Source organism: Sorex fumeus, unplaced genomic scaffold (assembly GCF_029834395.1).
Source record: "Sorex fumeus unplaced genomic scaffold, SorFum_2.1 ptg000024l, whole genome shotgun sequence".
Taxonomy (NCBI): Eukaryota; Metazoa; Chordata; class Mammalia; order Eulipotyphla; family Soricidae; genus Sorex; species Sorex fumeus.
The window spans coordinates 8,369,408-8,382,471 of NW_026606081.1; the positions used below are offsets into that span (position 1 = coordinate 8,369,408).

At 46.1% G+C, this 13,064-nt stretch overlaps 1 protein-coding gene across 2 annotated transcripts in view; it reads left to right on the top strand.

The window, feature by feature from the left end:
- The first annotated feature begins 2,274 nt into the window (after positions 1-2,274).
- The window catches only part of FRG1 (FSHD region gene 1), a 28,190-nt gene continuing 17,400 nt past the window's right edge, over positions 2,275-13,064 (top strand). The window contains exons 1-2 of one of the 2 annotated variants that reach the window (XM_056114188.1): positions 2,275-2,490; positions 6,043-6,109. In XM_056114188.1, coding sequence (XP_055970163.1) covers positions 2,440-2,490; positions 6,043-6,109 — 118 coding nt within the window. In that variant the 5' untranslated portion in view covers positions 2,275-2,439. Of the gene's footprint in view, positions 2,491-6,038; positions 6,110-13,064 lie in introns of both variants that reach the window. The other variant, XM_056114186.1, reaches the window with a different exon arrangement.

Here is a 13,064-nt window from a genome sequence, read left to right on the forward strand (position 1 = left end):
TAACTCTGGAAGTGTCATCTCATTTTATGACTGAAAAAACATAGGTATTATGAGCTTAAATAATCTGTTCCAAATCATCTACCATAGAGAAGCAAAGTGTATCCACAAAAGACACAGGTCTCCAAAACTAGTCTTAATTCTATACCCCACTGCACATATTTTATGTCTTTGTGTTTTGAACCACACCCAGAGATGCTGAGGGGTTATTCCTGGCTCAGTGCTCAGGGGCAACTCTTAGTAGTTTTGGGGTTATAATGGACCAGCGGTGTGCAAGGCAAATGCCTGACCTGCTGTATTCTCTCTCTGGTCCCTCACAGCACATTTTCAACTTTGATGAATGCCCTTAAGATCAGGCCACGAGCCAAGTGTTTTGGGGTCATCTTGGACACATGTTTGCAGTATCTCTGAAACAATGACCAACCAAAAATTAATCAGCTGGCTCCTCTCTCTGGAGGTACACCTGCACTCTGATGCTATGTGGACCTTTTGTAAACTGCTTCAGAAACAATACTACTCATTCTGAGAATGGTTGCACTCTGATTTGGAGGTAGGGTAGCGGGCCACATCTGGTGATTTTCAGGGCTTATTACCAGCTTTGTGCTCAAGGATCACTTCTGGCAGGATTTGGTGGGGGGAGTGAGGTTAAACGTGGTGTAGGGTACATATAGCCCCAGCCTTTGATTCTTAATTGTATATTCTAACACTAAGAACATACATACAATTTAGTCAGAGAAATAAAGAATATAAGAAGTCTCAGAAAGTCCAGAAGGTAGGGTGCTTACCTTGCACTTGGCTGACCTGGGTTTGATTCTGGGCACCACATATGATCCACTCAACCACCCAGGAGTGATCGCCGAAGGAAGAGTCAGGAATAAGCCCTGAACCCCTCCCAGTACACTCCCTCCCTTCCCCACCCCCATAAAAAGGCCACTTTTTTTACCCCCAGAAACGATGCTCAAGTTTGTCTGGAACTTTATTTTGTTTGAAGGTGACACCAGAAGGTGCTCAGGTGATGCTGAGCAAAAGCCAGCCCCTCCCACTGTGCTATCTCTCCGACCCTCTTGAAGTTTGCTCAGTGCCTCGCGCAGGTGGAAAGCGCCTTCAAAGGCTGCGGGAATTCGCGTGACTGCAACTGCACCCTGCAAGGAGGCACAGAGGTTGAGCAGTGGGGCAAGTGGCAGTGGCAGGGAGGAAAAGCTGACTAAGTGGGACTAGTATTTTCCTTCAGAAGCAATATTTCTCCTTAATCCATTACGATAAGGTAATTATTGTTAGTTAGACTTTCGAAGAAAGCAGCAATACGATAGGAGTGTAGCTTGCAAGGAAAGGGAATTAGAAAACCACTGACGGGCCAGACTTATTCAGGATACTTATTAGGGCAAGAAAGATTTTAGTGACCTAGGTTGACCCTGCACCCAAATTCTGTTTTTTTTCCTTTTTTTACAATTTTGTTTATTGAATCACCATGAGATGAATTACAAAACTTTCGGGTCTAAGTCTCGGTCATACAATCAAACACTGGCCCCTTCACCAGTGCCCGTTTTCCACCACCAAAAGGTCCAGTATACCCACCCCCCATTCCACACCCTCCACCTACTTGGGAGGAGATGATTTCCACATTTCTCTCTCTCTCTCTCTCTCTCTCTCTCTCTCTCTCTCTCTCTCTCTCTCTCCACTCTGATTACATTCAATGTTTTTTTTTTAATTTTTATTAGTGACAAACCAAGAGGTACAGTTGTAGACTTACAAATTTTTGTGCTTGGTTTTCGATTATACAATGATCAAATACCCATCCCTCCACCAGTGCCCATTTCCCACTACCACGGATCCCAGTATCCCTCCCACCCCCCATCCCTCCCATCCCACCCTGCCTCTGTGGCAAGGGCATTCCCTTTTGTTCTCTCTCTCCTTTTGGGTGTTGTGGTTCCTGCACCCAAATTCTGACACCCTGATGACTTTTCTTCCCTCAGTGTTTGCGGGCCTTTTTTGCAGCGTCCCTACACGAAACATTACGGTAAAGGCTTCCAGCACTGACAAGTGTAACTTGGGAGCCCACGGCCTGACTCTCAATACTCAGGACTGCGAGACCCGTGGCGGCCACCAGAGGTCGCACCTCTCCGCATCTCCTCGTTGCGGGAGTTCCGGAAACGGACGCCAAGGTGACTAATTTAGACCCACTGCCGCTGCCGTAGTTCCGAGGGGGTAAACAGGAAGTAGGTTTTGCGGGAGTGCGACTTTCTCGGGAGCGGGGCGCAGGGACGAGACTTGCAAGAGTTGCAATTAAAATTCATCCCTGCTCGCCGATTTTAAAGTCTCTGTGACCCAGTCTCCGTGTCTGTACCCCCCACCCTCCTCCCGCCCGGTTCCGCGCCAGCCGCGGAATTTTGTCCCCTGCCGGCTCCCGCCGCGTCCCCAGAGTCCTCATGGCCGAGTACTCTTATGTCAAGTCCACCAAACTCGTGCTCAAGGGAACCAAGGCCAAAAGGTAAGGTCGGAAGTTCGTGGGGGAGGGTCCCCGGTGCTTTGCTGATGCGCAGCCTCCGCGCCCCGCTGCCCCGCGGGTCTCTGGAAGCCGGTGGGCAGCTGTCCCAGGCGCCCCCTCCTGGGGCCTCGCCTGGACCTACCGGCCCCGGAGATGGACCCAGGACCCAGACCCGTGGCGCCGAAGCCGCAGGGTGGGGTCTTCCTGAGGTCCCCCCCACCCCCGACCCTCAGTTAGGTAGGTCGAGATAATCTGATCATGGTCCCATCAATGGCCAAGACCCAGAGACTATAAAAAAAACCAGCTCTCGGAATCCTGCGGCCGCATTTGTGGCCGAGCGACAATTTATTATGACATCTTATTATCTCATTCCTACTTTGGACAAACTTGCAGGCTATCGAATGTAGCCTGCCCACAGGGCAGAGTCTGGCAAACTCCCCGTGGCGTACCCAATATGCCAAATACCAGTAACAATGATGGGTCTCATTTTCCTAAAGAGCCTTGAATATAATCTCAGGGCTAGGATGAAAGAGACGTTACTGGGGCCTGCTCGAGGCAACCGACGAATAACAGGATGATTTGTGATTTGTGAATCTGATCGTGTAGGCTACAGCGGCCTCCTTTCTTCGGGGTCGTTAGTTCCTCGTCATCTCCTTCCCCTGCCCCCCCCCCCCCCACCACCACCACCTCAAAAGCTCTTGGTTCTTTCAAGCTGAGCGAGATGGGGCAGGATCACAGATACGGCATCTTCTAGGTGTTTGGCAGACCCGATCCTGGACGCCAGCAGTAACTTCAGTTCGTGATTTGTGGCCAGTTGGTTAACATCTTTGCACCTTTATTGTTCACTGTTAAGAAGAATGGATAATGTCTCCCCCCCCCCAGCCCCCCGCAAAAAAAAAAGGATCCTTTGAAGGTTAACTGAGATACAGTTTATTGACTTGTTGGTAGAACCAAAAGCAAGGAGGAGCTTGTAAGGGTAATTTAGGACTAGTGTTGTTGTTGTTGTTGTTGTTGTTGTTTTTGCTTACTGGGTCACACCCAGCGTTGCACAGGGGATACTCCTGGCTCATGCACTCAGGAATTACTCCTGGCGGTGCAAATGCCCTGCCCACCATGCTGTCGCTCCAGCCCCGAGACTAGTAGATTTTTAGGAAAAGCTAGATGCCCATTCATAGTTCCAAATCGTTGGGTTCTGTTTTGGGGTCACATCTGGGCAGTGTCAGGTGCTACTCCCTGGACTCCGCGCTGAGGGGGTGGGTTCCCCAACCTGAGCCCCCCACATACAAAGCATGTACTCAGCCGGTTGAGCTCTCTTCTCCCCAACCCTCCACCTCTCTTTTAACTGGCAGATCTGCTTGTGGTTGATGGGTCATATAAATGTCTAGTTTATACAATTGTCTAGTAAATATAATTTCTATATAAATGTCTAGTAAATACAATTTTATCCTAGTCTCAATGATCACGGGTATTGGGACTTTCAGGAACAGAACCCACTTGATGAATTCCGCCCAGGGCTCTGCCAGCAGGTGGAATTTACCCTGAATAAATCTGTAGCTTCAGTTATAATAATAAACGTGATACCACTGTCTGAATTTCCAGGAGGGAGTGAGGAGTTTGCTTCTGAAAGCTTACTTTACTATGAAGCGCTAGACTAGCGGGTCGGATAATTATATGAGGGTATCCTAATACAGAGACAGCACTTTCTGTGTGCCAGGAACTGTCTTAAACACCTTGCATTTTAGGTTTTTTTATTGTTTTCATTTACTTATTTTGATTTTTGGATGACACCTGGTGATGCACAGGGGTTACTCCTGGCTCTGCACTCAGGAATTACTCCTGGTGGTGCTCAGGGGACCATATGGAATGCTGGGAATTGAACCCGGGTTGGCCGCATGCAAGGCAAATGCCTTAACTGCTATGCTATCGCACCAGCCCCTGCATTTTAGTTTTGGGAGAGTGGAGGGGGTCTCCCATGTGGTTCCCAGGATGCCCTGTGCTACAGCAGGGAGATGACAGGTCTCCTGGTGCAGAAAACTTAGGGGAGCACCCTAACTGCTGGGCCATCTCTCAACCCCTACATATTACGTTGTTGTTTTGCTTTATTTTGTACTATGCTCAGAAGTTGCTCGTGGCAATGTTTAGGGATTAAACCCAAAGCTCCTGATGTAACTCAAGCACTCAGCCCTTTGAGCTAGCTCCCTTGATGCTCCCTTGGTAGGGGCGGAGAGGAGGGTACCTATTAGCTTTTTCAAAAAATCACCTCCAGGGGGTGGGAGCTGACTCAAAGGTTGGGACTGTGTTCCCCAAGCCCTGAACACAGATGAGTGTAGCCCCATAACTGGCCACAAAACAAACCAAGTGCTAATGAAACCATTATTATCATTATTATTTATCAGTACGATATCAGCAATCCATAAACTTACCTTTTAAAAATACACTTCACCGAATCTTTTAAAAATACTTATTATGGCGGCTGGAGCAATAACACAGCAGGGAGCACGATTGCCTTGCACGCAGCTGACCCGGGTTCAATCCCCAGCATCCCATATATAGGCCCCCAAGCACCGCCCGGAGTAATTCCTGAGTGCAAAGTCAGGAGGAACCCCTGAGCATCGCTCAGGGGTGTGACCCCTGAAAGAAAAAAAAATACTTATTACGGCCCCAAAACATAAGAAAATAATAATAATAATCGTCAAACATTTTCATGACCTCAGAAGGAAACGCTTTGCTGACTAAGATTTTATTCAACATACTCTCATCCCCCATTCCCTAAAAACCGCTAATCTGCTTTCTCTTCCTCTGAGTTTACCAGTTTTGAATATTTCATATAAATGAAGTTCAGCAACATGCAGCCTGTTGTAACATTCTCAGGGATCCTCCATCTCACGCCCGGATCAGCTCTCATTCCTTTAGCACGGAATAATATTTCATTACATGAAAAACGGCACATTTTGGCTAACGGATACATTTATCAGTTGGTGGAGATTTGACTATTTTACTTTTTGCCTATTAAAAGTAACTGCTATAAATATTTTTTATGCAAGTCCTGTGTGAACTTACTTCTTATTTTCTTATCTCTTAGGTAAGCGTTCCATGAATCTTTTGAGAAACCTTTCCAAAATGGTTGTACTATTTTACATGCTCACAACAAAATATGAAGTCACCTATTGACATTTGGGGGGGGGGGGGCAGTGGGAGGGGTCACACCCAGCAATGCACAGAGGTTACTTCTGAGTCTGCACTCAGGAACTACTCCTTGCAGTGCTCAGGGGACCATATGGGATGCTGGGAATTGAACCCAGGTCAGCCGCGTGGAAGGCAAACACCCTACCCGCTGTACTATCGCTCCAGCCCCAGCTAATGACTCTTAATCCTTGCAGAGCAATAGCGGACAGGCCCAGCATGTACAGCGACCCAGGTTCAAGTCTCAGTTCTGCACGGCCTCCCTAGTACCCCACTACTAGGGAGGTCAAACAAAATTCTTCGAGATTCTACCTTGTGATCTTTAACATGCAAATAATATATCTAAACTCATCTATAAAATTATTCTCTGTAGTAAGAAAAAGAAGAGCAAAGAAAAAAAGAGAAAAAGAGAAGAAGATGAAGAAACCCAACTTGATGTTGTTGGTAAGTCCATTTTTAATAGTTTATTCTGAAAAAAGTTAGCGTTTGTTGTGATTCCATTTAAAATATTTTCTGGGATTGCGTGAGTTAAGAGAGGTTCTTCATCTTTATTCTTTTTAACTTTTTTTTTTTACTATATTGTCTTTTAAAGATAGTTTATAAACTTCTAAAACATATAACCATTTTTATTGAAATACCAGAATTTGCAATACTGTTATTCATATTACCTACGCATGCATCATTCCAATATCATACCCATCACTTAAGGGCTCGTTTTCCTTCATCAGTGTCCCAAGGAGACCGGTCCCAGCTTTATAGACACAATTTTCAGTTCAGATAACCTTGATCACTTGTTGTTTCCTTTGTATGTTTAAAAGATACATTTTTTAAGCAATTTAAAAAAAATCTTTTTTCTGGGCCAAAGAGATAACTCCACAAGCTGAGTGCATGCTCTGCATGCAGGGGCCTGGACTTGATACTCAACACTACATGGCCCTTAAGACTTTGTCAAGTGTTACCCCCAAGTACTGAGCTCGGTGTTCCTGGGCCCCATCAAGTGTGTGCACCCCCCATTCCTATTTGCTTAAAGTACTCAGATGTTACGTTTATTGATTCCTAGCCCAGTTGTTAACACTGTGCCTTTTCCCACTGTTGTCCCCCAGTCCCCCAGATACTACTATGTGTGGCCCCACACATCGGATTTACTTTTTTTATTTTTATTTTTTAATGTAGGAGTACTGCTATTTATTCAGCCATTGATTAGCTGATTGAATGGGTCATGAACTCCACCTTACTTTTTTTTTTCATAATTTTATTTATTTTTCTTTTATTTATTTATTGACTCACTGTGGAAAAAGTTACTAAGCTTTCATGTTTAAGTCTCGGTCATACAATGATCAAACACCTCTCCCTTCACCAGTACTCATGTTTCACCACCATGAATCCCAGTATACCCCCCTCCCACCCCTCCCAATGCCTGTGAGGCAGATGATTTCCACTTACCTCTTCTCTACATTGATTACATTCATTATTTCAACAAAAGATACACCATTATTGTTTAGAATCCCCCCCCCCCCCCCCCGCGCCAAACAATCAGAATTGCCGAAAAGGCATTGTGAAATACTTTGTTTTCTATAGCTGGTTATGAGAATCATATAATCTCACATTGCCGCAATAGCAGCCTCGAGATTTTGGATTTCTGCAAAGAGCCAGATAATTACGAGATTGGTTTCTGTGCATCTGGTGTTATGGCTGTGCCGGAGAGCCGCTTGTGGGGGGCAACTTGTGACCTCGGTAGGGCATGAAGGACGTGAACCGGTACCGCCCCCCTTCCCATGAGACTGCAGTTGCCCCATGCCCCCAGCTCATACCTGGCTTTCCAATAACCTCTGAGGCAGCATCCACCTTGTTGCGGGGTGAGAAAAAGGCGGAAGGGAGGAACACCCTTTCCCTCCCAGGGAGGCATGGCACTGTAGTTTTACACGTGGTCCATTCACTCTTCTGCCACAAGCTGCTGGACTCTGGATTAAGTCCTTTTGCCTCTGGAGCCATGGCTGTGCCGGAGAGCCGCTTATTGGTGGCAACTTGTGATCTTGGTAGGGCGTGAAGGATGAGCTGATACCGTCCCCCTTCCCATGAGACTGCAGTTGCCCCATCACCACTGGCTCATACCTGGCTTTCCAAGAAGCTCTGAGGAGGCGGCTACCTTGTATGTGGTCCAGATGCATTTCTCCCAAAAGCCGCTGGGTTTCGAGATTTGTTTCTGAGTCTCTGGGATCATGGCTGTTAATTAGCTTTATCAGGAGCCAGAGAGGGCATTTGTAGGCAGTGACTCGGGGTCTTGCTGGGATGGGGAGGAAAGGTCCGGTTCCACCCACATCTGGTGAGGCCCCAAGTATCTCGTCACTGCAAGCCCAAACCTATTCCCACCTGGAGTGGCCCAGCACCAGTAACCTACTGCAGGAACAGGATGTATTTCTGCCAGAAGCCTTTGGGTTCCGAGATTCGTTTCTGAGTCTCTGGGATCATGGCCATTAAGCAGTTAGATCAGGAACCAGAGAGGTCATGCCTCCAATTATATGGCTGAGCCGGAGGTGGTTTGTGGGTGTGTCTCCCACATACCTAACTTTTGGCCATTTACTTTCTTGGTAAACTTTGCCCTAAGCATTTGGGGTCTGGCCAAAGGCACAGCAGCAATTTTGTGGTATCCGAAAGTCTGACGGTGCCATCAGGCTGCTGATGCACTCGCCTCATGGGTACAGATTGACCTGCTGGTGGCACCATACCACCAGATTTGTTTTTTTTTTTAAGAAATAAGAAAAGCTTGGCAAGTTGCATTTTGAAACTATTAGAAGTTTCATAGAATATGACTCTTTTGCATTCTAGAGCACTGATATTGTAGAAGACCTGTTTTAAAATATTTTAAAAGTAGTAAATCAAAAAATTTAAAGTAAGGTTAAAGTAAAGGGTAAATAAGGCTCCCTTATATAGCGAGCCAGTCATGGAATTGCTTACCTGAAAATGTAGGTGAACATTTAACCGTATTAGAAAACTTCCAAAGACCGGAATGGGAAACAGATTAGGGTACTTGGCTGTAGGGGAGCAGACACTGGTTAAAGATCTGTGTTGAAACACTGTCTGCATGAAACCCAATCATAACTAACTTTATATGGGCTGGAGCCATAGCACAGCGGTAAGGTATTTGCCTTGCATATGGCCGGCTCTGCCAACCTGGGTTCGATTCTTCCACCCCTCTCGGAGAGCCCAGCAAGCTACCAAGAGTATTTGGCTTGCACAGTAAAGCCTGGCAAGCTACACATGACATATTCGATATGCCAAACACAGTAACAAGAAGTCTCAACAATGGAGACATTACTGGGCCCGCTCGAGCAAATCGATGAACAACGGGAGGACAGTGCTACTATCACGATCATCCTGTTATTCATCGATTGCCTCGAGCAGGCACCAGTAATGTCTCCTTTGTCCTAGCTCTGAGATTTTAAAAAGTGCCATATTCAAGGCTCTTTCAGGGTTAGGAGAATGAGACCCATCATTGTTACTGGTATTTGGCGTATTGGGTACGCCACGGGAAGTTTGCCAGACTCTGCCATGTGGGCAGGTTACATTCAGTAGCCTGCCAGGTTGTCCAAAGTAAGAATGAGATAATGTCTTCCAGGAGCTGGGTTTTATTGTCGCCTGGTCTTGACCAATGATGGGATTACCTGGCACCGGGGGCAGTTGGTGGGTGTGACCCCTGCCTACTGGAAGATGGAGGATCTGGGTGGAGGATGCTCAGCCCCAATCCAAGCAGGCTTGGAGATCTCAGCCCCAGGACTCGCATGCCTGTGTTCCTCTGCCGGTTCCTTCATGCTACAATTAACTTTATAATTTCATAATGACAAAATAAAAAAAGAGAGAAAAAGAAACTGCAAAAAAACTTTTCAAAAGTTATTGTAGCATTGTAAAAGAGTATGAAACTTCTGTTATCTATGAGGATATTCTAGCCTGTGAGGGTTTTTTTTTTTTTGTCTTAATGATGCTTTTAAAAAGCGAAGGTTTTTTGTGTTCATAAAGTTCAATTTTTTTCTTACCTATGATTACTACCTTATTTCTCTAGTCTTTGCTTGAGGTCAGAGAGGTAGTACAGCAGATAAATCACTTGCCTTGCAGGTAGGTGGCCCAGGTTTGATCTTTGACATCACATAAGGGCCCATAAGCACTGCCAGGTGTGATCACTGAGTGCAAAGCCATGAGTAGGCCCTGAGCGCAGCTGAGTGTGGCCCAAACACCAAAAGGAAAAAAGAAATCTCCCAAAGTAACAGATACTCTGTATTTTCCCCTAGAAGCTTTGATCACTTGACCTCCTGTTAATCATCGATTTGCTTGAGCGGGCACCAGTAACGTCTTCATTTGTCCCTGTTGCGTGCTAGTGTAGCCCAATGGCATCTGTTCATTCTAGGAACACGAAGAGCCTCAAACCAATCGTTCAGGGTCTTGACGAAGGAGTCTGACCATCTGGTAGGTGGGCAGCCACGCAATCTTTTGACGTCCCATGGAATCCAGTCGGTAATGGCTATAGTCCAGTGGTCGTCTCCAAATCTCATTACGTGTCCAGCCCATCTGATTTTCGACACCTTGGCAAAAGAGACAGTATCCCTGATTCTTGATCGTTGGTGGAGGTCAGAACTCCGGATTCTTTTTCTCATTTGAGTGAAATGTGATACTCCAAGCATAGCTCTTTCGATTCCTCTTTGGGAGATCCGAAGAGCGTTCTCATCCTGTTTGCGTAGGGCCCAGGTCTCTGAGGCATATGTTAATGCAGGAAGAACAGTGGAATCAAAGAGATGTACCCAGAGCTGGAGGTTCTTCGTGCTCTTAGCTATTTCTTTGACGCTCTTGAAGGTGTTCCAAGCTGCTCTCTTCCTCCTGCACGACTCAGGTGCCAGGTCTTTCGTCATGTTGACTTCTCGACCTAGGTACACATAACTGTTGCATTCGGAGATGGTCTTTCCGTTGAGAGTGAATGGAGCGTCAGGAACGAGGCTGTTTCTCATAAACATTGTCTTTGTGAGATTCAACTGTAGTCCGACCTTTCCACACTCATGGTCGAAGTCGGCCAGCATTTGTGCCGCTTGGCTAATGGTTGGTGTTATTATAACGATGTCATCCGCAAAGCAGGGGTGGTGTATTTGCCGACCGTCTATCTTCACTCCCATTCCTTCCCATTCCAGTCGTCACATGACGTTCTCGAGGGTGGCACTAAAGAGTTTCGGTGAAATGATATCACCCTGCCAAACCCCTCTCTTGACATGGATGATCACTTCTTTGTAGAATGGTGAGATCCTGGTAGTGAATCCATAATACAGTTCACATAAAATCCTGATGTATTGAGTTTGAATGCCCTGATTGGCTAGGGCTTCGATGACTGCTTCCATCTCAACAAAATCAAAGGCCTTCTTTAAATCAATGAACATTAGACAGAGCGGCATCTTGTACTCCCGAGAAACCTCAATGAGCTTGATTATCGTGTGAATATGTTCAATCATGCTGAATCCGTTGCAGAACCTGGCTTGCTCGCATGGTTGTCCTTCATCTAGTGTTCTGCTAATCCTATTCAGGATGACTCGAGTGAACAACTTGTAGATGACAGACAATAGGCAGATCGGGCGATAGTTGCCAATGTCATGGATGTCTCCCTTCTTGAACAGTAGTACGGTCCTGCTGGTTTTCCATTGGGATGGAACCTTGCATTCAGACAGGTATGTGAAGAGCTGAGCCTGTGTATTGATGAGTACTGATGGCAGGTTCTTCAGGTGTTCAGGTCTGAACTTTTCTGGGCCGGGTGCTGTTCATTTCTTTACCAATGAAATGGCGTGTTGGATTTCGGAAGGGAGAACATTGGGAACAACATATCCATCCTGCGGAATTTGGTATGTGGGCAGGTGGACATGGCTATCAAAGAGATCTGAGTAGAAGTCATGGATAATCTTTTCCATTGCCCTTCTGGAAGATGTGATAGATCCATTAGGACATTGGAGGGCAATCATCTTGGTATTGTAGTTGGCGAAGGACAGGCAGGCCTTATGAATGCTTTTACCCACTTCTGCCACATCTACCAGCACTGCTGCTCTTCTCTCTTTGAGGTCTTCCTTGATCGCATCTCTGCACTGCTTTTCAAGCTTGGACATTTGCTTCCAGTTACCTGAGGCATGCACCAGACCACATTGGCGAATAAACTCAAGAGTTTTCGAAGACAGGTGTTTTTTTGTAGCTATCTCTCTCTTGGTGTTCCTCGCACAATCGTGGAGGTGCTGAATCAGTCAATCGTATTCCTCGTCAATGTTGTCAACAATGGCATCTTCCCATGTTGTAGCAATAGTGCCAAAGAGCTCCCAGTTGGTGGTCTTTCTGGGAGTTCTCTTCTTAAACTTTGCAGCCCTTTCTCCCCGCTTTGTGAAGTAGAATTTTGCACGAAGGACACGGTGGTTCGATCTCGTTTGGAATTTTGAGACAACAGCGACATCCGTCAGGCAAAACCATCAGTTGAATATGATGTGGTCAGTTTTGTTGTGGAACCGTCCACCGGGAGACTCCCATGTCCAATGTTTAGATTCGGCCTTCTGGAACTGTGAGTTACCATGGATGGTCTTGGTCAAAATGATGAACTCAGACAGTCTGTCGAGTTCTTCGGCTGATCTTCTCAGTCCTATCTTGGCATTAAAATCACCGACAATGATCTTGTAGAAGGTGTGGTCTTCTTTATAGAACATCTCCAGCTCCATGTAGAACATCTCAATTTCTCCTTCATCATAATTGGATGTTGGTGCATAGACAACGAAGATAGAAACTGCCGGCAATGAACCACATCTATTCAAGTGTAATCGTCTGATTTGGGTTGTTAGTCATTCGAATAAATCAATGCTTATGTCCAAGTTCGTGTTGACAAGGACACCGACGCCTCCAACATCTCTTTTATCGCATGTTCTGAGGAACAGTTCTTCTCCAGTGTCAAAAATGGCGTGATGTGATTGATGCCTTCTTTTCTCGGTCAGACCAATGATGTCGAACTTGATCTTTCACGCTTGTACCATCAGGTCCTCAATGGATGCATCTAATGCTAGTGTACATTCATTGAAAGTACAGACAATCATTTTTGTCTTCCTTCATTTTGGCAGCCTAGTTCGGCCTTGAGATTTTATCAGCCTCTCCTTCCTCATCCTTCTCAATGCTGCCATATTGGTGACGCCTTCAGGGTCAGGGGAATGAGACCCATTGTAATTACTGGAAGCTTTACTGCTTTTATTTTTGCATTAGATCCATCTCAGATTAACTTCGCACACCTGGTCACAATGTTCAATCACGTCAGTTGCAGTACCCCTATGGTTGCACACACTTTTTTGAGGCTCTGGGACTCACCAGTGCTGCCAAGGGCACTCTTAGCATGTGGGGTAATGCCGGC